Source organism: Salvelinus sp. IW2-2015, linkage group LG27 (assembly GCF_002910315.2).
Source record: "Salvelinus sp. IW2-2015 linkage group LG27, ASM291031v2, whole genome shotgun sequence".
NCBI classification, from domain to species: domain Eukaryota; kingdom Metazoa; phylum Chordata; class Actinopteri; order Salmoniformes; family Salmonidae; genus Salvelinus; species Salvelinus sp. IW2-2015.
Genome location: NC_036867.1, coordinates 6,318,800 through 6,344,410, shown reverse-complemented (window position 1 = coordinate 6,344,410; position 25,611 = coordinate 6,318,800). Strand labels below are relative to the sequence as shown.

At 42.6% G+C, this 25,611-nt stretch overlaps 1 protein-coding gene across 10 annotated transcripts in view; it reads left to right on the top strand.

The window, feature by feature from the left end:
• The first annotated feature begins 1,971 nt into the window (after positions 1-1,971).
• Positions 1,972-25,611, top strand: part of ptprma (protein tyrosine phosphatase receptor type Ma) — a 300,425-nt gene continuing 276,785 nt past the window's right edge. For 4 of the 10 annotated variants that reach the window (XM_070435632.1, XM_070435630.1, XM_070435626.1 and 1 more), the window contains exon 1: positions 1,973-2,277. In XM_070435632.1, the coding sequence (XP_070291733.1) occupies positions 2,205-2,277 (73 nt within the window). In that variant the 5' untranslated portion in view covers positions 1,973-2,204. Of the gene's footprint in view, positions 2,278-25,611 lie in introns of all 10 variants that reach the window. The other 6 variants (XM_070435628.1, XM_070435624.1, XM_023972507.3 and 3 more) reach the window with 2 other exon arrangements.

Genomic DNA, 25,611 nt, shown 5'->3' with positions numbered 1-25,611 from the left:
ATTTATCATCCATATTAACACAGAAATCATGGTAAATTGTTTTTTTGGGCAAAACATTTTAAAATATATACTTTAATTAACTAAAGTTACTTAGAAAAATTAGTTCACTACATTCAAACTAAGTAAAAAATTATCATATGTAAATCTGAAGTGTTACAGACTAGAAATTGCAAGAACAGATCACTCTGTTCAGATGTTAACAGAATGYGTAATTTAGCCTATTAAACACAAGAAATTTGTTTCAAGTGAGAATTAGCCAGGTCTGATGCCGAACAACAAAGGAAATGATTGCCTACTTTACCCATATTTTATTTGAGCTAAAAAAAAAGCTGTGTAGTTCCACTAGTTAACTACACTGCTACATGTCAAAAAAGTAATTAAACACTGAAAACACTACCAAGATTTGAATTTAGTTCAAGCACCACCAAGCTACTACAAAATGTAGTTAAATTACTCGTTACACTACTCCCCAACACTGTGTAGTATGTAACTTTTTATGCCAGATGGGCATCTTTAAATGCCGGCTGGCCAATTCTTAGATCTTTGTTTGACATATTATAGGCCATCCTACACAGCGAAGTTTGCAAATAATTTCTCAGTACAGTATAAATCACACGCACTTGATTAGCAATCCAATATTTTAATTGTGTGACATATTGTATGCTCTGTCATTTTCTGATGAATGTGATGAAACACACAACTAACAAGAAGGCTAACATTCTGCCATCTAGAGACAGTCTAAAAGGCCTTTACCCTCAATCATTTGAAAAGCTATAGATCCAAATGTAAAATGCTCACAGATAGTGACTCCTCATTAAAATCTGTCGGTTTTAACACATTTCCTTCTGCTTCGTAAATCTTGCATAATTCTGGGACAAATGATGTGCAGCTTGAACCAAAGGGAGGAGCAGATATTCTCTCCAATTGGAAAATAAGGCTCAACTTCAGTCAGTCAAGCGGTGCATGGTTTGAAATAATAAGTGGTGCTGTAGATGGGAGGGGTCTTGCTTTTCTCCATTCATTTTTCCTTATATATTTTTTGTGTCTTTTTTGTTGTTGCTATTCTCCATTTATTATAGTGCTGATTTGACCATGTGTGGGGTCATGGTTAACATTGCTCTACAACTGAGCCACTGTCAACATAGCAGTGAGGAGAGCAGTGACTGATGCCACGTTCAAGACAGACCTCTCAGAACTCATCTTTCTACAAAGAGTTTCCAAGTCGGAAATGTCTCAGTTTCCGAGTTGTCTTGAAAGTGGCATGACTCCCCTTTGATGTCATACAATTGGACAAAGGAGGTAAAATGTGCCATAGCCTACAATTATAACATAATAATAGGGTGCTCAGAGATATTTTAGTTTAGTTTGTTTATTTGCATAGAGCCAAAAAATGCAGTTCTGTCTTGCCTTCCCATTGCTGCGTTCACGTGCTCATCGAAGCTTCCAATTTCCTAGCTATGATGTCGGAAATAGAACGACGCTTAATTAATGTGCTTTTTGGTCGGAACAATTCACTAAGTTAGCTAGCTTGCTTAACATTGACAACATTATCAAACTACCCCATACAAACCTAATCAAAATTAGACTTAAAGTCATGCTAATTACGACGTAGTTTTATATCATATGATACTCAAATAAATTCGAAGCAATAAGATATACAAGATGCAAGGATTCTCCTATTAGGATCCTAAGGAATCTTCATTGGTGTGAAGTGGTGCGCCCCTCTCTCGTTACAACGTATCAACCACAGCTGTGCTTGAAACCAGGTTTACAGTATCTGAAAGTGAAACTTTGACTCCACAGTTTAAAAACGTGTAGGCTAGGCTGAAATAGAATCTATCCGTGGGTAAGTATTTCCCGCAGGAATTCTAGCAAATTGGGGGAAAGTATGAAAGAACCAATCACTCCATCTGGATACTGACATGGAGCTCATAATGACGCCTCTATTGGAGCGCGCACTGTCTCGAGCTTTTCTCCGAGCTTAGTGACGTCAGTTACCTCCTGGCAGCTAGCGAAGTCACTATCCGAGTGGAGGCTCTTGAAAGATACACAAGTAACCCAGTAGGAAAAGACAGACAGGGGAACACTCCCAGTAGGTACCGGGCACGTTAACTGTAAAACGGAATATTTTCCTCTGTCACAGCGGAAGAGTAGAATTGATCTTACCCCGGAGCTGGGGGTAACGTTCGCGATACTCTACCGCAATGGATAGACTTTTAACTTGTCTAATTGCTGCGGGCAGCGTATTGCTTACAGTTCGAGGAGAAGTATTCAAAGGTAAGACTCATCATTTCCTGTGTAGTGTATTTTGTTTGTTTGTATTGCAAAAAGCCCAGGAATTTGAAGTAGCCTATGATAACGGGTCTGTCGCGCTCTCCGTCGAAGAACGCATTCCGAAGTTCGTTGTCTTGAGGGCAGTCCAGTGTCTAACAGTACTACATCCAAGTTTTCTGGCGAAAAGCCTGTAAAGTTATAATGTTACTTCCTACGCATTTATTGTTCGACAGAGAAATTCGTTTATGGCTGGTTCGTATAGGATTGTTTGATGTCCCTTTGATCAGTAAATAGCTCTAGTGTAAACAGACCGACGTGCCCCATCCCAGCGCATTGGAAACTTTTATAATGTAGTCAGCGCTGTCGTACGCTATTTCACCAAATACACTGTCGCAGAATGTCGAATTGTTCTTCCATTTTGGATTATGGCTGTACTCTGGCAAAATGGCAATTATTTACATAATTCGGAACCACAATAGTTGTTGAATAGCTGTTAGGTACCCATTGGCAGCTTGTTTTGGAGAGGGAAATGTTCTGTGCGCTACTTGGTTATTCATTTTGTCCTATGCTCCTGATGCTATTAATTTCACGTCCGTTTCAAGTTGGTATACCATATGTTTATTGAATGGAACATTGTCTAATCTACACCAAGGGTGACTGTCAGACTGACACAGACTTGTCTGAAAAGTTTTGAGATCCTTTGAAAGCCTAAGCTTATCAAAGCAAGCCGTTACTTTTTATAGATGCTAATCTATTTTAAGCAAGGGACGTCTAATAATCTAACTTCCTATTCCTGCTTCTTGAAATAGACTAATTCATTTAGCATATAATACCTATATTAATGTAGTGTCAAAAGTGTCATTGGATATTGGCAACATTCCAAAGTGAAGGGCTGGGCAATTGTGAGTGGAGCGCTACATCTACACATGGATTGTTATACAGGTGCTTTGACATTATCTAGATTGCCTGTGTTTTGAATGGAAGAGAGCTGCATTTCGCACGTTTGAACTGTGGCTCATCTGAGCTTCATAAGAGCCATGTAACTATGCATACAGTAGGCAAGCATACACATCTGTTTTTCCTCAGTCACGCTACAGTTGGCCATGCTTTTCTTACAGTAGATGTAATAATTAGGCTTAATGCCATTGGTATGTTCTTTTTAGTTATGCATGGGAGGATGATAGTTGTTTTGTTCAATGTAATGAAAGGTATTTTTGGTTTTTGCCCTAATGTGGTAGGTAAACTAACTGGCCTATTTATTCTAATTTAAATTCAACACAACTTTATATATCCCCTTATGGGCAATTGGAGTACGTTTTCTCACTCACATTTGTATTCTAATTGATTGAGCCAGCCAAATATCTATTTTTGTAAAGGTTTCCATTTGCCCGGCACAATATTTTGAATTCCATGTAATAAAAATGGATAAGTCCACTATTAGACAGTGCGTCCATGCTAGTTAACTACATCAGTAATCAGAGCTTTTTCTGATGTTATGCATGTACGTAGGCTTCCTACTAGTTTCTTGATTAGATCTGGGACCGCATAACACTATCACTGCCTCTCAATGCCTTTACGTGTAATGCCTGGTGGTGGCAGCATTGTACATACCGCCACACAATGGCTCTCTTGAGATTCAGGATTTGGTCCGCAACCTCATCGAATAACTTTTTCCACCGCCATCCATATTAAAAAGCACAAACAGTCAAATATTTGTTAAACAAAGAATGATTTTATAATGGAATGTAAATAACCATTTTTGTTTACTTGCCAATCAGGGAGTACAAAACCAGCGGTGGAATTACAAATGCAAATTAAGTGATCCTTTTTTAATTTAATGTACGTAATAGTTGTTGTTCTCTCAAAACGTTCAGTAATTGCAATCACATTCCCCACATTTATTCCTGATCCTAGCACTGATATTGGTGGCAACCATGCAAGGAGAGATTCATTTAAGGCGGTTGCATTCCCTGCTTGCATCAGTTAGTTATCCATGAAAAGTTAGACATACCACACGTCACTTTTGTAGAAGCCCATAGACATGCACTGAGTGATACACAGTAGACACAGATGGTTCAATGTTCAGTTTGGCAGTCAGTTCGAGCTGTCAAGGCAAACACTATATCATCAAAATATGTTTCTTGAAGTGAAGCCTGAATGGTTATTCTCATGCTTTGCTGGAAGTAGGGCTAAATTGTTAGATTAATATTATAGTTTGTGCCCTTGACTGAGCTTTGTGTGTTTGGACACTGCACAGGGCCTGGCTGGAGTAAGTTTTCTGAAATGGACATTGTGTCTTGTGTGACCAATTTACCCAGGATATCCCCTGGCTCTCCCAGATGGATGGATACCCCTGCGCTGTTTCTTCCGTCCATTCACTGCTATAAATATATTTTTGTCGAGCTGCAGACCTTTGGTACATGCTGCATAATGTTCATTGTTCTTCTTGCTTGGACTCGGCCACACAGCCTTTCTGTTGACTGTTGCTGTGCCTCTTTCAACAATCCACTTTCAAATGATTTGCCTTGTCTTTTAAGACTGACTCCCAGCACACAAAGTATAACCAGTCAAATAGCTTGCTATAGAAACTGTAGAGTTACTGGTTCTTCATGTCGCCACATACAACCCAGACTGATGGAGCTTTGCTGGGATATCTGCACCAGTGGAGAATGAAATTAAAATCTCCACCCTCATCCCAAGATGGAAGAGTTGCCCTAATAATGATAACACACCGTCAATAATTAACTGGGATTATTAATGTCCACTATTGCGTTTCAGTCATACACACCTAGCTAACCTGACACAAAGAAAGTCTTCCATGAAATTGCAACCCCCCCCCCCCCACCCCAAACCATTTTGCCTTAAAGCTATTCGGCTTTTGTGTTGTTTTTTTTAGCATCTTTCTGATACTTGCTGAAGGCCTAGTGATGAATTCCAGTCTGCCTCGCTGTATTTGTTGTGGCTGTGCATGGCAAACATTTCTAGCATTCTCCGACTCTCCGTGCTCTGTTTCTTTTTCTCCACAGTCCACCACCCACTCGGAACTAGCTGTGCTGATAATCCTGGTAGCAGGGCCAGGGCTTGACATTAACTTTTTTAATCACTTGTCCTTCATATTTCTATTTTTTTTACTTTCCGAAAGCTGAAGTCACTTGTCCAAACAATAAAAAAGGTCTGTAAAACCATATTCCAAAAGGGTGACTGATTTTCTGTGCTTGCCCATAGACTGTAATTTCGCTCACATGCTATGGGAGGGATGAGAGGAATCATTACATGACAAAATATGTTTAGTGGAGACACATTTTTTTTGAATGGCCTATTCCACGCTGGTGGAGCTCTGGCAAGAAAGACAGGCTTAGGCTACTACACTGTCTGTGTGTGCTGGAGCACGCAGAAGGAGAGAGTGACAGTCAACGAGCCTCATGTCTTGTGATGGGTAGTAAATCATCATGGGCTGCAGAGCCGGGCTGCAGAGCCGAGCTGCTAACTTGTTTTTCCAACCACTCCACAAATTTCTTGTTAACAAAACTATAGTTTTGGCAAGTCGGTTAGAACATCTACTTTGTGCATGACACAAGTAATTTTTCCAACAATTGTTTACAGATTATTTCACTTATAACTCACTATCACAATTCCAGTGGGTCAGAAGTTTACATACACTAAGTTGACTGTGCCTTTTAAACAGCTTGGAAAATTCCAGAAAATTATGTCATAGCTTTAGAAGCTTCTGATAGGCTAATTGACATAATTTGAGTCAATTGGAGGTGTACCTGTGGATGTATTTCAAGGCCTACCTTCAAACTCCGTGCCTCTTTGCTTGACATCATGGGAAAATCAAAAGAAATCAGCCAAGACCTCAGAATTTTTTTTGTAGACCTCCACAAGTCTGGTTCATCCTTGAGAGCAATTTCCAAACACCTGCATGTACCACGTTCATCTGGACAAACAATAGTACGCAAGTATAAACATCATGGGACCACGCAGCCGTCATACGGCTCAGGAAGGAGACGGGTTCTGTCTCCTAGAGATGAACGTACTTTGGTGCAAAAAGTGCAAATCAATCCCAGAACAACTGCACATGGGGACAAAGATCATACTTTTGTAGAAATGTCCTCTGGTCTGATGAAATAAAAATAGAACTGTTTGGCCATGATGACCATCGTTATGTTTGGAGAAAAAAGGGGGAGGCTTGCAAGCTGAAGAACACCATCCCAACCGTGAAGCACGGGGGTGGCAGCATCATGTTGTGGGGGTGCTTTGCTGCAGGAGGGACTGGTGCACTTCGCAAAATAGATGGCATCATGAGGTGGGAAAATTATGTGGATATATTGAAGCAACATCTCAAGACCTCAGTCAGGAAGTTAAAGCTTGGTCGCAAATGGGTCTTCCAAATGGACAATGAACCCAAGCATACTTCCAAAGTTGTGGCAAAATGGCTTAAGGACAACAAAGTCAAGGTATTGGAGTGGCCATCACAAAGCCCTGACCTCAATCCTATAGAAAATATATGTGCAGAACTGAAAAAGCGTGTGCGAGCAAGGTTGCCTACAAACCTGACTCAGTTACACCAGCTCTGTCAGGAGAAATGGGTGAATATTTACTCAACTTATTGTGGGAAGCTTGTGGAAGGCTACCCAAAACGTTTGACCCAAGTTAAACAATTTAAAGTCAATGCTACCAAATACTAATTGAGTGTATGTAAACTTCTGACCCACTGAGAATGTGATGAAAGAAATAAAAGCTGAAATAAATCATTCTCTCCACTATTATTCTGACATTTCACATTCTTACAATAAAGTGGTGATACTAACTGACCTAAGACAGGGAATTTTTACTAGGATTAAATGACAGGAATTGTGAAACTGAGTTTAAATGTTTTTGGTTAAGGTGTATGTAAACTTCCGACTTCAACTGTAGGTCGCACATTGCTAGATTAATATGGAAATAGGCCTACGCGAACTATGCATCTTTTCGTAAGATTTCCTAAGTTAAAATTTATTTTTATTTTTGACATTCAATTTTTCCATCTTGGTATAGTTTGCTCAATTTCACTTCTTGTCATTCAAAATAAATCTGTGATTGAGAATAGCATAGACTCCGAATTTCATAATTATTCCCTTTTTTTTTTTTTTAAAGCTTCAACTTTGGGACATTTAAACACTTCTTTTTTTTGAATAGTTTGGAAAATACTCTTAACTTTAATTTGTCTTTAATGCTTTTATGATATTTCAATCAGTAGGATTAGGCTTTTTGGTTGTTTGGTTTGCAAGGATGGATTTTTGTTTTTTTGAATTCAGCCTTGTGTGCATGCATCATTTCACTTATAATGCTTTGCTCAACTGTAAGGTTTTTCAAATTTCGCAACAGATTTTTATATTTTGCTATTGTTTTTGCTATCGCTCTTATTTTTACCTTAAGCCTACCATGTTTTTGGGTTATTCAAAAACACCTTAAACTTTTGATCATGAAATAGTGCATCAGGAGAACTCTAGCATGTATTAACCTGAAATTGGCTTAATAGGCCAAGTCCATATTCATATGAAATGTAGAGAAACTATAACATTTAGGCTTCTATAACAATAAGTCACCGGAGTGTCTGCTATAAAAGTAGACTTTGGCTATAGGCCCAGGTCATTTGAGAGAGAGAGAGAAGAAAAAAATACTAATACTATTCTGACCAGATAATAGGCCAGGGATCATCAACTAGATTCAGCCACGGGCCATTTTTATTTATTTAAAATAATTGTTTGCTTGAGTGGATGGTCAGGGGGCCGGAACATAATTACAAATAATTTGTAGACTTCAAATTGACCGCAAGAAGCCCAAACGGATATGATATTTAGCTAAAACATAATAATTTCAAACCTTGCTTACACTTGTATATGATCACATGTCTGTTATGCATGAGGATACTTGAGAACAGATTTCCCCAATTAAAATTACTTGGAGCTGATTTCCTGGTGTTTTTAGTCTCTCTTATGTCCAACAATGAAAATGTTAAGTAACAATTTTATTTTATTTTGCTCAGAAAACTTGGGGTGCCAAATAAAACCACCCGTGAGCAGCCAGTTGGGGGAACCCTGAAATATGCTATATCAAATAGGAGTATAGACAATTTACTCAATGTCAGCTATGCACTGCCCTGCTTTGATATTGTGATTTGTGTCATTTTCTTTTCTTTTTACTTGGGACAACTGAAATATATAATCTGGTTGTCTGACCTTTTTTACATTTTTTTTTTTTTTTTTTTACTTTCCCCGGACAAGCCTTAATGTCGAGGACTGTGGGTCGTGTTCATTAGGGCACACTGCAGAACAATAAAAACATGCTTGTTTTGGTTAAGTTCAGCTTTCTCTTTTAATTCTGTTTTCTTCAATTTTTGTGCCTAATGAACACTACCCGGCTAGAGGAGTCTATTTGCAGGACATTGCCCAGGAAGGCCTGGACCAGCCAGTGTTGTGGTTTAAAGTGCACAGGTATAGACAGTATAATTACCCGTTAGAAGAGATGCTGAGCAAACAGGGCCCCCTCTAATTAAACTCAGCTCTTCTGGAGACAGAGAGAGGGGGGACACAGGGAAAGGCTGGAGAACTCCTGAATCAGCCAGCACCGACATACAGTGAGGGCAATAGGGAGACCAGGTGGTCCAGTCAGCGTCTTGCGCTGTACACCACTGTCAGGTTTAACGAACCGCTGAGACTAAAAGAAGCTCTCGTATGATTACATATTCATTATTCCGATGGATAAAGGTGTTTACCGAATCTCGCTAGAGGCCTTTCTAGGTGACTGTGTCAGTCTAAGCACTCAGGAAAACAACTAATTAATTCACCAAGGACCACCCCTGCCCCACTTCCAAGCCAACAGCATAGGACTTCTACTATTACTAGGATGTTGTTACGTACTGTAGGCTGGGTATAGGCTGTCCTCAGGAGTGTGTGTTTTTGTGTTTAGTTTTTTTCCTGCTTCCTTGCATGTTGATTTTCTGGAAGAGGAACCAGGTTACAGGAAGGGTGGCAGGTTAGTACACTGCTGCAGCTCCTCTTCTCTGTGTCCCTGCCTTGCATATATGAGAATATGACCACAGGCAAATCTCTCCATTACTGTCATCCTGCATCTGTGGCACTCTGTGGAGTCGTCATTATGGGTCATTAACAGTTTTGGGCCACGGTGTTCTTCTCAGTCATGTTCTTCTCCTCTGTGTTCCCCCCCTGGTCTAATTTGTGACCAAAAGTCATTGTTGCTCCTAAAGGAAGTTTGAGAAACAACCTCCCTTTCCGACCTTCCCGGTCCAGGAGTTTTCTGAAGGAAAGGAGGCCCACGTTGGCTTTAGCGTGGCCTTTCACAGAGCTGCAGTGAAAACGACAACATCAGGGAATGATTCGCAGTGTAGGGGATCATCATAGTTTCTCTACTGCTGCGGAATCATTGGAGCTCCCTGAACCCTCCCCAGAAAACAACTTGTTTCTTGGATGAGTCATTTTTATTCCCCTGTATTGTGTTATTTTTAATAGTTGCCAAACCCTGATGCCCAGCACTAATCCCCATTTTTTTCTGTCTCCGCTAAATGGGGAAGGTATAAATATTTGCTCAGAACGCAAGGACCATGTAGTGACAATTTATACATTTATTTTTTATCATGTTTTAATTATTTCCCTTTTCACTTACTCCGCTGGTATTTATTGCAAAGCAAGCAGAAGGGATTTTTTTTTTTAAATTAATCTTTGTTAGTCATTTTAATTGGGGACGTTAAAAGGGGCAGCATTGCGTACCGGCTGGTCTTTAGCTCTGCAGCGTGATGAACTGTTTGGATGTTGACTGCTGAAATTTGCGGCTTAGCGTTGCTTTTCAAACTGAATTCCACCCCATTAGCAGAAGTTTGTCACATTCATCATCCCATTTGTCCTGGGTTCTCTCCATGTCTGAAAGACTTAATCAGCCATCTTGTCAATGGTAAAGAGACACCGATTAGAGTGAGACTGATGGAAAATTACAAGATGGAACTAAATAGCCAAGTTGTGTGTGGCCTTTATGTTTTACCCTAGATCTCCCAGCTTTTTTCTCTCATACATTTTTTTGAAAATATAAAAAAAATGTTGCTCCATATTAAGTTTGAAAATCTCCATGCCTTTTTGCCACAGAGCAGCCTTTTTGAAGTGTTTGACCTCTGTCCTAGTGTCAAACCCAAATCATATGACTTTAATAGCTCACAGCCTAGTCTCAAGGCCTTCGTCTTAAGCCAATTTCGGTTTATTCTGTGTTGGGCTGAGTGCTACGGCCCTGAGCAGGGTGAGACTGGCTCAAGGAGGAACATTTTAATGGTATTAATGGTCCCATCAGCATGTGGTCACATTGAAACTGTCAGCTCTCAGGGGCCCACTGGAAACACCAACAGGGGGAGAGAAAAAAAAGCTGTGAAACCAAAACCAGGCAAAAACAGCTCTTGTAGTAGAAGCTTGTTGATGTCGCGTTAGGTCTTTACTTGAGGTTTTAGCAATTTAAATAACCAGCTTTAATGCGTGTAGCCCCCCCGGCGAATAACCTTTTTTTTTATTGAGCATGCAACTGTGCCAGACCTCCGACTATATTAACACGAGGCGTTGTTAAACACAGTTTATTGGAATCCAGGACTAGACGCTCTCTGTTCTCGGTCTTAGCCGTCACCCTAATTATTTTTTCCACCAACCCTGCGACAGCAGCAAAATCTTCCCCAAATATAGATAATGAAAGGATTTAAAGAAGAAACGACTCCTATGAAAAGCAGTCAAAGCTCCGCTACTAGTTGTGATGCGTTTTACAGTTGATCTTAAAGTCGCACCAAGCCACTGGAGGGGCCCGCATGTCTTCAAGTGGTCGGAGAACTTCTACAAATCAGATTTAGAGGAGGCTTAAAAACCCTAGCACGATAGGGGAGAGGCGTTCTGCGAACAGACGCCACCAGGGGAACATTGAGGTAAGAGCTTGCTGAATGTGCAAGTACAATCTTAGAGGGATTAATCGATATGAGGGTCACCGGCTCGCTGTATTAAATAATGTTGTCTTTCAGTCGCACACAAACCGTCCTAATCCTATAGCCGCCAGCCCTGTCTCAACACATGGTGGACAGATATTAAAACAGGCCAATATTAAATCCAGGCCAGCACAAAACAATAAGCCAAGGGAAAATGATACGGCTTAAGAATACACCCGGCAATCAGACAGACCTCTCTCCACAGGTCAGAGGAATTAAGGGGTCATCTAAATTATAATCTCGCAAAGAAGGGGGGGCTCCAACAAAAACTCTTCAGCTGTAGCCTCCTCACCGAAGGATTGTGATGAATTAGCATTGTGTTTAAGATGCAGATTTAACATTTACTGGAACACGCTGAAATATGCACATATCACATTAGATTTCTCAGCGGTATGTACTTTCCTCACTCCAAGTTGAGTGGATTCCACACAGTGTAGGAAGGCCTCTGGAAATTCTCTAAAAATCTTGAAATATGTTTTCAAAGGAGTGGAATGTAAATATTTTATTGGGGTATTATAATTCCATCTTTATCATAATTATCATAACAGCTGTCCTTGGAGCTTGTCCACGAGTGCTGCTGTGCTTTATTATAATATCTGTGTGAGTTAAAGTGAGGGAGATGAAACAGAAAGCCATTAAACACCACAGGCATTAATGGGGAGAAGTGGTTAGGGAATTGGATATGTGAACAGCAGCACGCTGCCCGAAGGGGACAGAACTGCTCTCTTTATCCCCGGGAAAGGTACTTAACCTATATTGCAACTGTAAATATTCATAAGTGGGTAATACGTAAAATGTGGAGTTAGACTCAATACATATCTAACATTAACTTTAAGGAAATGGAGTATGAAATGAAGTCACTTTAAAGTGACATCAATCTTGTGACTGTGGGTTTGGGGCCTATCTCCCTGCGTGTATTTATTTACATGTGGTCCAGATTTGGTGTTGGTGTCGTTGGTGTCATTTCTGGGTCTGTTTATGAGTGTGGTGAGTTTTTGGGTCAGTGTCTGCCTTGCTCCTGTCCTCCACGTGTAGCTGTAAGTATTTCTGGAAATAATGAAGTGGTTACCCCGGGGTGGCGGCAGCAGCTCCTTTACCTTCCCATATTTCATCCAGGCTCTGATTGATGAGGTTCTATATGTATGTCATCCGTTTAGATGGGGGAGAAAGTGAGGGGCACATTTTTCAAGAAACATCCGAGTCCGACAAGCCCCCAGTGGGTTGTGCAATGTTAAGTGAGGTTAACAGAACGCTTAAAATTAGAGCAGTGCGAGCCTTATAGGGGCTAAACTAGTTATGAAGTTGGGCAAAGAGCAAAACCAAAGCAGACCAGGTTTCTTGAAGAGATGGCATGTGTTTTCTGTTGCAAATGGGAAGGTAGGCTGTAACTTCCTATTGATTGATGGACACTCTATGGGCAATCTTCCTGAAAAAGGATCTTTACTTTTGCTTTTGTGTTTTTACACACTTCACTTACTAATCAGGATTGGAGCAGTGCTATAGATGCAGACTTTAGCATGAAAATGCTTTTCCAAATATCCATATGGGTTCCAGCTGTACACCCTCAAAGAAAACAAAGAATGATGGATAGGAGAACTTATAGTGGGATACACAAAGTATCCCACTAGTAGCAGCACTGCTAGATTCTGGACAGCTAGGCTCCTGTGGTGAAGTGGAAGGGTTTTACATTTTAAGATTCTGGATTTTCCCTTCTTAGACCCAACAAATTGATGGCAACCTAGTCCCAACAAAGCATTGTTCTTCCAGCAGATTTCCCCAATAGAAGTTTATGCCTCCATGATAACCAACCCAGCTCCGCCACCAGTGCATTACCTCGCTGGTAGCTCCACGAGGTTCACTGAGAAAGCACGAAATAAGCCCCCCCAAAAGAAGATAAACGAGGCAAATCTCAAATGGCCAAAATCCAATTGAATCCAATTTGGCCAAATCCTTGCTGCTTGGTTTTCAGATTGGTCTAAAAACACACTGTGTGGCATAGCTCGGCTGATATACCAAAGTCTTGTTTTGTTTTCTTAATCTTCCTCAAGTTTTGCTTTCTAATCCCCCTAATCCTCACACTAAACAGAAAAACAAATTGTCTATACCCAGACAGAAAAAACACAGCTTGTGAAAGTTTTTCTCCAGCCTTTTGTGCAGTAATATCAGAGGAGATGGATGCTCTCTGATGATTCACTAAGACCGACAACTGTTCATATTGTAGGTTGACTCTTTACTGCCAAACTGGGAGATTGGAGGCTGACTGGCTGGCAGGGTAGCACAGCCTTGTACGCAGAAAGACAGACAGGGAGACAGAGGGGTCTTAGATGGTTACATGGACTGCTTTGCGATTGAGATTGGCAGATGGGGAGGCAGGCAGGCCAATAGACAGTCAGCGAGGGGAATAGGGTAGGAGGCAGAGACAGGCAGGCAGGGCTGGTGGCAGGAGGCAGAGCCACGGAGCCCCGGGCCTTTCCAGAGGCACTGCATTAACAGGGACAGAGCTGGTAGGGGTGTGGGTAACATCTCAGAACTACTACTGCTCCTCCAGGACTAACCCCCTCACACCCAGCCCTGCCAAGTCTGCGACACGTCAACTCATCTGGGGTGAGCTCTCCAGCATGGAGCCCCTCTCATGGATGTCTTGGTAGAGATGTGGTACTGTGCTTTCACAGGTGTCATCTCACCTTTCAGTGTATTTGTCATCGGGGGGGGGGGTTGCTTAGTTAGGTCTTGATTCGCAACCTGGTGTGTCAACAGCTAAATCTGTTCAGTTAGAGCCAGCAGAGAGTGCTGCATTAACAACATTCTGTATCAGAGACAATGTCTTGTCTCTACTCCAGGGGTAGGTATGTTTCACTGGCTTGGTAATAAAGTGCATAAACTGGTCATTGACCCGCCCACCCCACCATCCCCTTGCCTGAATTGTTGACACGCAGCCCCCAAAGAGAACCCAGCAGCAGCGAACTCTCTCATCCTCACCGATGCCCATCTAAACCCAGACAGCTCCCAACCCAGCCTTCCAGACGGGGGGGGCATGAGGGGGACAGACTGAGGATTTTGTTGTTGCTAGCTTTTGCTAACTCACTAAAACCACTGCGACCTAATAAGCCCTCTCTCCTCCTCTCCCCCACGACTCCTCTCTAACCATTTTACGGAGCTAAGTGCGCAGCAATCCAGAGGTGATTGGCGTAATCCTTTAGCATGGGGGAATATTGTGTGTGAAGTGAGTGCCGCCGAGTGTTGAGATGCAGCAAGGCAAATAATGAAGGCATGTGTTTACCTATAATTCCCTTCACCCAGGGAGATGGATTAGTGCGAACCGAGCGCTTGTTGTCAGATTTCTTAAGTTGCCTTCAATATGAAGCCCCCCCCCCCCCCCACGCCCCCCGGAGTTTTAGTTGCCGCCTGATGTGCCGGGCCTGAATAGGGGGTCTTTCATGCCTAATAGTCCAGAGACTGAGTTTTCGTCCCCCCCGCCCCCTGCCCCGGCAGCCATTATAGCCCTCTTTAGTCACCAGAGGAGAGGCAACATCAAACAGCAGGAATCGCCTCATACTGTATAAGCTCCCGGGCTCCGCCAAGCATTGCACACACATGCTACTTTTCAACTGGAACACCGGTGTTACACTAGTGTATACAACCCTTATGTTATACTAGGAACGTTGCTTCCATAGCTAGGGCTGACAGTGAGGACTTGTGGGTAGGGCTGTTACGGTGACGAGAGCCAGCTGCTCATAGCTGGTTGATGCATTGAATGAGAAGTGTTCCTATAAGTCCATGTTGCGCAACATTTCTATGGGCTATACAATTGCGTGAGAGAACAGCGTTTTGATGGCCTCTTAAAAAGAGGATCCTATCAGCTTTCAATAGGCTAGGAGTACTATATTGATTTCTTAATATTAAAGACATTGCTTTGCTTTACAACCGGAGTAGCCTACCTGGCTGGCATGGCAATGAACCGTGGGAAAAGCGTCCTCCATTCGCTATTCAAGTGCAAACGGATGTCTTTTCCCCCTGCCCCACAGGGGCATGTTAATGGCCCATTCTAAATCCAAAACAAATTTCACACACATTATTTAGTATATGTAAAGATTAAATTGAGAATAGTCTGAGTGAGAATATTATCACTGGTGAATGATGCCCAGCATGTGCAGTCTAAGGCAAGAAACAGTGCATGCTACTTTTTCAAATCATAGTCGCATACATCATGTACTGTAGCCAAGCCCATAGGCCTATATGTGTTGAGAAGGTTTGCATCACAACTGAAGTGGCCAAATAACTCTAAGAGTAGCTAATGCTGGGCGATATGGCCAAAATATCATATCACGCTACTTTAAAAAAAAATCTGGTATTTTATGTTTTGAATAACACAAGTTATAAATTTGCTTTATGAGTAGTGTGTGACCCTAGGGTGGCAACACATACATTCTAACATAAGGATGACTGAATATGCTTTTCTGTTCTTCTGAAATAGTCTACATTTTCTTAATATCATAAAGTTTCTTTAGACCTGCCTAAAATAAATTATGGATTTATTGTGATGGTGTAGGCTAAAGTTAATGGATTTATTAGACATTTTAAAATGTAGATGTTTCAAAGGTATCAGTGGCTTGTAGGCTATGCGTGGAAGCCTGGAGATGCTAAACGTGAATGTTAATTAAGTCAATTACCGTGAGACCAGCAGTTATTTGCATGACATTTACCGGCTGACAAAATTTCATGACAGCCACTGCCCCACTTGTGAAGAGCAGAATCAACAACCTCTGCATAATCCAAAGTTGCTTTGTGAGAAGGTGTTAAAGTTCACAGTTAGCTATTGTTATGTAAATGCCAGCTGAAAAGTACCAGTGGCCTGGCTTTAGCCCCAAGTGAGAGTAGGTTCACTGGAGCCATGGCCCGGTGAGAAACGGGTGCCAGCCTGCGTATTTTTATTTTATTTAACCTTTTATTTAACTAGGCAAGTCAGTTAAGAAGAAATTCTTATTTACAATGACGGCCTTGTTCAGGGGTAGAACGCCAGATTCGATCTAGCAACCTTTCGGTTACTGACCCAACGCTCTAACCACTAGGCTACCTGCCGCCCCAATAGGAACAGAAAAGTTTGATCTTTTTGGATAAAACACTGAGGTAAATCCTGAATGGAAATGCGCCAACAGACAAACCAGTACATATTAACACTTATAATAAACACACGCAGGCACATATCGATGCACTGCACACTCAAACACAATCTGCCCCATAAATTATTCAGGGGCCTCTGGCGGAATGTGACAAACATTTCACCCACCCTCTGCTCCAACCCCCCGCCCCCTCAATCCTCATTCTCACCCCCACCCCTCTCGCACTAGGATACAGCAGTACAACACATTCCACCCAGCTCAACCCCAACCCCCACATCTCCCTGGGACCATTTACTCCCCCATAACCCTGTGTGCCCCTCCATCCACCTGCAGGCCCGCTACCTCCAGTGGAATGGTGTGTGTGTGTGTGTGTGTGTGTGTGTGTGGTATTCTGTCTCTCTGTGACCGCCGATAACTAATCGGACATTTTTTTTTACCCCTTTTTCGTGATATCCAATTGGTAGTTAGTCTTGTCTCATTGCTGCAACTCCCGTACCGACTCGGGAGAGGCGAAGGTCGAGAGCCGTGCGTCCTCCAAAACACGACCCTGCCAAACCACACTGCTTCTTGACACATTGCTCGCTTAACCCGGAAGCCAGCAGTACCAATGTGTCGGAAGAAACACTGTACACCTGTCGACCGTGCAATGCGCCCGGCCTGCCACACTGCAATGCAGTGCCTTAGTTCGCTGCGCCACTCAGGAGGCCCAACTTGAGAACAAAGTTGACGACAAATACAAAAATGCCAATGTATAAAAATATGCTTCAAATGAAAACTGAGATGACTGCATTACAATATAAACAGTAGGCCATAGGCCTATTTCAATCATATTGGAATGAGTTTCATGTTCAATCGAGTTCTGTTTTGCTACTTGTAGGCTACTGTCTGTGATTTGTATCAATATATTTCATGTGTAGCCTAACGTGCGCAAATCTGTGATTTAGTGCATTTTTATTTGGTAAGCATTAGAATAAGCCCCTCAATATTTGCAGCCGTAGGTGCTATTAATCTCTCTAGGAGCTGATCCGTTATCAGTATTGTAAAATATTTCTAGTGTGAAGGAAAGCTGTTGAGAAAGCTGATTTGAGAGCATCACTCCCTTTCTTTCGATCCTGTCAGTATCGACACATGGTCCAACGATACACTTGGCAACTGTTCTTTCTGCGTAATGTTTTGGGAAACACATGTTACATCTTTGGTCGTTGTAGGAAAGATGCATTGTTAAAACACTTGTAAGACTAAATTCTATCGGGAAACTGGGCCCTGTTTGCTAAAATTCGAATAGTTCGGCTAATTTCAGTTTGTGACAAAACAAGCAAACGAGTGTAGAGAATCATTGTACCATCTGAACCACTGTGAAATATTTTTTCAATAACCAAAAGTATTGTATTTTCAGCTGTTTGAAGCTGGTGTACAAAACTGAAAGCAAAATGCTGCAAAACGTAGAATAGAAATAGCGCACATAGAACATAACTACTGCTTCTTAGACTTGCTTTCAAGTCACTTTTCTGTGCATTTGGTCGGGTTGCTCAAAAAGTTACATCTAGTATTTCAGCTTTAAAGCTCTTAGCAAGGTGCAAAGACCTAGACACTGATAGGCTCTCCCCACCTGGCCCTTTCTTCCCGCTCTAGTAAAGGAGAGGAGGAATCAAAATCCTATTTTTCTTCTCCTTTTGCCGATCATTTCCCCTCCATCTAAATCCTGCTCTTAAGCTCCCGGGTGGTGGGGGAAAAAAGCCCAGACGGCCTGCTCTCTCTTTCACCTGAATGTCATGAGACCTTAGAACCCCTCCCCCTTCTCACAGGGAGGTGGGCGTGTTTTCCTACAGACCTTAGGCTTGATGTGATCCCAGTGGCATTAGGACTATGGATGTTTCTTGATGTCTCACTTTTCCAGTGTAAACGTAGTAATCTTCCCACTCTCCTGACACTTTGTGGAATGTTGAGTATGAGGGAAAATAATCCTTGAAATACCACTTCAGAGAATGTGAAGGGTTATATAATAAATGTTTATGGTGGTAGACAGACATTATATATGATTTTATAAGCTTGTTGGCCGTACAAGTAGACGGTGAGCAATTGGTAATCATGTCGTCCCTGAATCTGTGTATCCTGAAATAACCTCTTGAAAAGCCACTGATATGCTGTCTGCGTCTCAGAAAATGCAATCACTTTGGTTAGTTTCCTTAACTTTTCCTCCATGTCTGTTTAGATGCAGGCAGCTGAACACTCCTTCTCCCACTCAGATCTCCCAACCACAGATAGCTTTCCTATTATATACTACACTGACTGTAGCTTTTAAAACAGATGCGTGAGTCTTCGGGGAGAATACGCTGACGCCTTAATGAAACTGTGCCACGACTAATTGCTGCCAGGGGGCCGGCGGGTACCCTGGGAGAGGTTGTCACCATGCCACATTGAGTGGCAGCAGACAATGGCACTGCCACTTCCTGAGTCCCCACACCCCGTCATCTCTAATTGTCCCCCTTTATGGAGCTCTGTGTGGGGTGGCAGGGGCAGGTCGACGAGAGGCTGCCCAAGGGCACAGGCCCCGCTTTTTCACGGGGCTTGTCCCCGCTGTCGCCCGCGCCCCCAGCCCCGCCCTCTCCATCCCTGAGTCACAGTGGAAGACATTTTCGCAGACCACCATGTCTTCCTGACACATAAATTGCCATGGGGACGCGTGGCATCGAGAGAATGACAGTATGGCACTTATGCTGCCCGCTGCACACAGAAGAAAGAAAGGGCTCCGAAAGAGAAGAGCAGTGTTTTGAGAGTTAATTTTGCCCTTCCGTTTGTGGGAATATAATAATGGACAGGTCTGTTATTCCTGTCGCAGTATGAAGTGCTGCAACACTAGAAGATTATGAGGAGGAAACTGGTTCTGTTCTACCTATCTGCTTGAGCAAGTGCTGTCATACAGGTGCCCCCTTCCCCCGAGTCAATACTCTCTCTACATACCTGTTGAATAGCGTGCCTTGTTATGATTTATCCCCGCCGAGTACAAGCTCCCAACATATTGGCCTGTGTTTGGAGCGCTATGCTACAGAGAGCATTCACTCACCAAGAAGCCTAATTTCTGGGCGGTTAGATGGGAGATGTTCTATTCTGCATTTCATTAAAACCTGAGATCTGGAAGGGTCTGCTACGTAGGCCTAGTAGCACAGACGTGTGTGTGTGTGTGTGTGGGCTCAGTTGGTAGAGCACAGCGTTTACAACGCCAGGATTGTGGGTTCGTTTCCCACAGGGGACTAGTACGACAATGTATGCAGTCACTACTGTAAGTCAGTCTGGATAAGAGCGTCTGCTAAATGACGTAAATGCAAAAAAAGAAATTGTATGTGGGGGTAATAGCGATCTGACTCTGAGAAACAGAGATCGGTAATCTCGGAGCACATTCTCCTCTCCTGGCTTCTCGACCGCTTCTGTCTGACTCAGCTCCCCAATCAGAGGCCTCCGTTCTCTTTATCTCCCTGAGCCTTCATGTCAGTCAGCGACTCCAACTTCACAACCACTCCTCCCGCGCTCTTTCCTTCTATAGATCTTTAACCTTTCTTCCCTGGCACAAAGAGTACTGACCTTTACCCCTCTGTCTCTTTCCTTTCCCCCTCTCTCTTTACCTCCCGTAAGACCCAGAGGTTGTCACAACACGGGCCTTCGTCGTCCGACAACATTGTTTACCCCCGGCCAACCCCGTTCCAACGATATTCACGATACCAGGCGTGTTCTCAGTGGATCCACGGGGGAGGAGACCTTTGGGCTGCGGTGCTGCCAGGGTAGAGGTCTTTAGTGCGTCTGTTTCCCCCCCCCCCATTCCCTCTGCCTGCTGGAGGCTAGTGATGACCTTCTCCTAGCTGCTACAGCAGGGGAATATCACTGCTTTCTCCCCCTCCAAACAAAGCGGGAGATTGTAGACTCCACACCGCACCCCGGTCTTCATCAGGGGAGTCAGAGGTGTCAGCCTTGACCTTTTCTGGACGGGGTGTGTGTGTGCACATTCACGTAATGCATTCCCACCTGGTGTGTGCCTGGCAGGGTCAGATGCCCTACACACACACACACACACACACACACACACACACCTTTTGATCTTTAGAGCGGGGGCATTCAGATCCATCCTCTGGCGTCACAGTGGATATGTATTGACACGCCACGCATGTGACACATTTAGTCAGCCAACATTCCCCTGTTGAGTGGTGTGAATATGTACATGACTATTGAAGCACAGCTTGTTAGACCCATTTTACAGCAGTCGCTGCTGCTGCATGGCTAGACTAAAAGACTTTCCTCCTGCGGGAGGGGGGATATGTGTGTGTTCGTGTGAGACAGTTCCTGTGACGTCTCTGGCTGCTCTTGTCATAGTTTCCAGCCACACAGGAAGTAGCAGGGGGAGAGGGCAGGTGTGCCCGCTGATTGGCCCATCCTGCGTTCCCTGGTGAGATCAGTGTGATCTGGTTGAGGGCATGGCCAGGGCAGGGAGAGACACAGGAAGCCGGGCCAAAGGAAACAAAGTCAGGGCAAACCGCAACGGAGATCACATCGGCCCATGAGCTCACCGGGTGGGAGAGCAGAGGGGTTAACAATCACATTTGGTCTTCTGATTCCACTCCCAGACGTAAACATTTCCCTATTGTTTTATATCTGCTATTCCATTTGATAGAATGACAACATTGGCTATTCATAGAGGCGCAGTAGAATTTAAACTGTTTAAGACTAGTTCAACTTTTAAGGTTTTATTGGTGTCTGTCGCTACTGTCGGTCACCACTGTGCAATGTCTGCTGGGAGTTTGATATTTTATATGTGCAATACCTCCAATTAGGCTTACATCAGAAATATTGAAACCTCTTGTTTTATGTGACTGTACATTTTTCTGCTTTGTGACCTTAATTCGGTGAAGCACTACTGAACTTGAGAAAAAGAGAGCGAGAGACAGAAGGGGAAAAAAGCTTTAAAGGAAAGGCTGTGGGGAGATTTAGTGACAATCTAGTGAGGCACTAAAACATGACACCCAAGTCCCACTGAATCTTATTTCATATCGATTAGGACCTGCCGCAGTCCTCAACTGGTAAAATCCGGGATTTATGATGATTTAGCGCTGTGCTGCTGCTGCAGCAGTTCAAGACTTTAGATGAGCCAGGAGAGAGAGTCTCTTGTTTTGTCTTTCTCACTAAAGTTCTTCTCCTTGTTCTCTCTTATTCTCTTTCTACCCCCCCCCCCCCCCCCCCCAGTGATCTAGCATCCCCTGAGCATAGAAAAAAAGTGTCCATGTTCGGTAGCAAGATGGCTGAATGGCAAAGAGTACAGTTTGACCAGTGAAGAATGTGTGGAGGAAACATTTAGAGAAACAGCACTATTTCAAGAGGGAGAGAGCATGACTATTCCATCTTGTATGAATGTATTCCTGAAATCCCTTTTGAAACCACAGCCTCCCTCCATCCCACTGCAAGATTTGCTGCAGACCATTAAACCAAAAGGGGCTTAACGCTGTCCAAGGCTCAGTTGTTTTAATTTAGTTTATTTTCTTTCACAAAAGGCTTTAAATAATGAATGAACGCAATGGAGTCAATTATGGAGCTTGTGCTTCATTTGTTTGCTGTATTGATTAACCCTCGCCGGGCCGCTAGTGTACTTGAAGCTGCAGGGACCTAGTGCTTGGTACGCGCAGGGTGGGGGTGGGAACATCTCCCCGTGGGAGGAGGTTCTCCAGGCGTTTATGACAAAGTAGGCCAATGAGTCAGATGGTCCCAGCAGACTGCTCCCTATAAACTGAATAGCGCTTTTTAATCCACCCATCGTTCTCCAACGCGAGGTGTGTGAGGTATGAAAAAACAATCACATCCGTCACTAGGTTGACTGGCCAGCTGTAATATATATATATATATATATTTTTTGTATCTTTCTCGTTACTAACATTTGCAGGCCGTCATGTCTCCTCAAATCTTTGGAAACGTCAAGATTAAGAATCCCCCCCCCCCTGGGGAAAGGGTGTGTATTTAAAATATTTTTTAATATTGTTCGCTATTCATGAGAAGCTATTTTCCTTTGATCCTTCTGGGTGTGTAGCATAAAGCCCATTCACAAAGCAGGTCAGGATTAAACCCTCTAGATTTAGTCTGCTTTGCCCAACTATTATCTCCTATCAACAGATATGGGGGGGGGGAAGCAATTTTCAGAAACTCTCTTAATCTCGAAATTCTTAAGAAGCCCGGGACAGATTTAAAGTTTATTATAAATATTCTTAAAGGGGTGGTCCACCTTTCGTTTGGAGAGATTAAGTGAAAAACACATGGGAGGCCCCTCACCTCCTTATCTCCCTTTAAGACAGGCTCAGAGGAGCCCCGCAACAATGGCCCGCCACACGGCCTGATCCTCTTACAGGAAAGAGCTGACATTACACTCTAACTCTAATTCTACCTCCCCAGTCCTGTAATTTATGTTGAATGGTGTCACATCCCTCCAATAGAGCTCCAGACACTTGTAGAATCTATGCCAAGGTGCATTGAAGCTGTTCTGGCTCGTGGTGGCCCATGCCCTATTAATACACTTTATGTTGGTGTTTTGCTTTATTTTGGCATTTTGTCAGTGAGCTCTTGGGTTTACTTTTAGAATGTTGTGAATGTTTTTATTTGCAGTTGTGAAGAGTTAAAAACCAATGATACAGTTGAAGTCGGAAATTTACATACACTATAATGGTTGGAATCATTAACTCATTTTTCAACCACTCCACAAATTTCTTGTTAACAAACTATAGTTTTGGCAAGTTGGTTAGGACATCTACTTTGTGCATGCCACAAGTAATTTTTCCAACAATTGTTTACAGACAGATTATTTCACTTATAACTCACTGTATCACAATTCCAGTGGGTCAGAAGTTTACATACACTAAGTTGACTGTGTCTTTAAACAGCTTGGAAAATTCCAGAGAAATTGATGTCATGGCTTTAGAAGCTTTTGATATGGCTAATTGACATCATTTGAGTCAATTGCAGGTGTACCTGTGGATGTATTTCAAGGCCTACCTTCAAACTCCGTGCCCTCTTTGCTTGACATCATGGGAAAATCAAAAGATCAAAATAAATTGTAGACCTCCACAAGTCTGGTTCATCCTTGAGAGCAATTTCCAAACACCTGAAGGTACCACGTTCATCTGTCAAACAATAGTACGCAAGTATAAACATCATGGGACCACGCAGCCGTCATACGCCTCAGGAGGAGACGCGTTCTGTCTCCTAGAGATGAACGTACTTTGGGTGTGAAAGTGAAAATCAATCCCAGAACAACAGCAAAGGACCCTGTGAAGATGCTGGAGGAAACGGGTACAAAGTATCAATATCCACAAGTAAAACGAGTCCTATATCGACATAACCTGAAAGGCCGCTCAGCAAGGAAGAAGCCACTGCTCCAAAACCGCCATAAAGCCAGACTACGGTTTGCAACTGCACATGGGGACAAGATCGTACTTTTTGGAGAAATGTCTTCTGGTCTGATGAAATAGAACTGTTTGGCCATAATGACCATCGTTATGTTTGGAGGAAAAGGGGGAGGCTTGTTAGCCAAAGATCACCATCCCAACCGTGAAGCACGGGGGTGGCAACATCATGTTGTGAGGGTGCTTTGCTGCAGGAGGGACTGGTGCACTTCACAAAATAGATGGCATCATGAGGGAGGAAAATGATGTGGATATATTGAAGCAACGTCTCAAGACATCAGTCAGGAAGTTAAAGCTTGGTCGCAAATGGGTCTTCCAAATGGACAATGACCCCAAGCATACTTCCAAAGTTGGGGCAAAATGGCTTAACTTCTCTGGGATATGTGGGATGGTAGCATCCCACCTAACCAACAGCCAGTGAAATTGCAGGGCGCAAATTCAAAACAACAAATCTCATAATTAAAATTCCTCAAGCATACAACTATTCAACACCATTTTAAAGATAAACTTCTCGTTAATCCAGCCAAAGTGTCTGATTTTCAAAAAGGATTTATGGCGAAAGCACACCTTGCGATTATGTTAGGTCAGTACATAGCCACCGAAAAACACAGCCATTTTTCCATCCAAAGAGAGGAGTAACAAAAAGCAGAAATAGAGTTAAAATTAATCACTAACCTTTGATGATCTTCATCAGATGACACTCATAGGACTTCATGTTACACAATGCATGTATGTTTTGTTCTGTGAAGTTCATATTTACATCCAAAAATCTGAGTTTAGGCGGGACGCTACTGTCTCACTTGGACAAAAGCCAGAGAAAATGCAGCGCGCCAAATTAAAATAAAATACTATAAAAATCTAACTTTCATTAAATCACACATGAAAGATACCAAATTAAAGCTACACTGGTTGTGAATCCAGCCAACATGTCAGAATTAAAATAGGCTTTTCGGCGAACGCAAACGATGCTATTTTCTGAGGATAGCAACATTGTAAACAAAGAGAGAGAAGCATATTTCAACCCTGCAGGCGCGACACAAAATGCAGAAATAAAAATATAATTCATGCCTTTGACGAGCTTCTGTTGTTGGCACTCCAATATGTCCCATAAACATCACAAATGGTCCTTTTGTTCGATTAATTCCGTCGATATATCTCCAAAATGTCAATTTTTATTTGGCGCGTTTGATCCAGAAAAACACCGGTTCCAACTTGCTCAAACGTGGCTACAAAATATCTCAAAGGTTAACTGTAACCTTTGCCAAAACATTTCAAACTACTTTTGTAATACACTTTAGGTATTTTTTTACGTAAATAATCGATAAAATTGAAGACGGGATGATCTGTGTTCAATACAGGATTAAAAGAAACTGTAGCATGCTTTCTGGTTAAGCGCCTCAAACAAAAAGTACACTTCACTCGACTCTCGTTCTGAACAGGGCTACTTCTTCATTACACAAAGGAAAAACCCTCAACCAATTTCTCAAGACTGAGAAAAAAAATCTGAATGGTTTGTCCTCGGGGTTTCGCCTGCTAAATAAGTTATGTTATACTCACAGACATGATTCAAACAGTTTTAGAAACTTCAGTGTTTTCTATCCAAATCTACGAATAATATGCATATCTTATCTTCTGGGGATGAGTAGCTGGCAGTTGAATTTGGGTATGCTTTTCATCCAAACGTGAAAATGCTGCCCCCTATCCTAGAGTTAAGGACAACAAAGTCAAGGTATTGGAGTGGCCATCACAAAGCCCTGACCTCAATCCTATAGAAAATTTG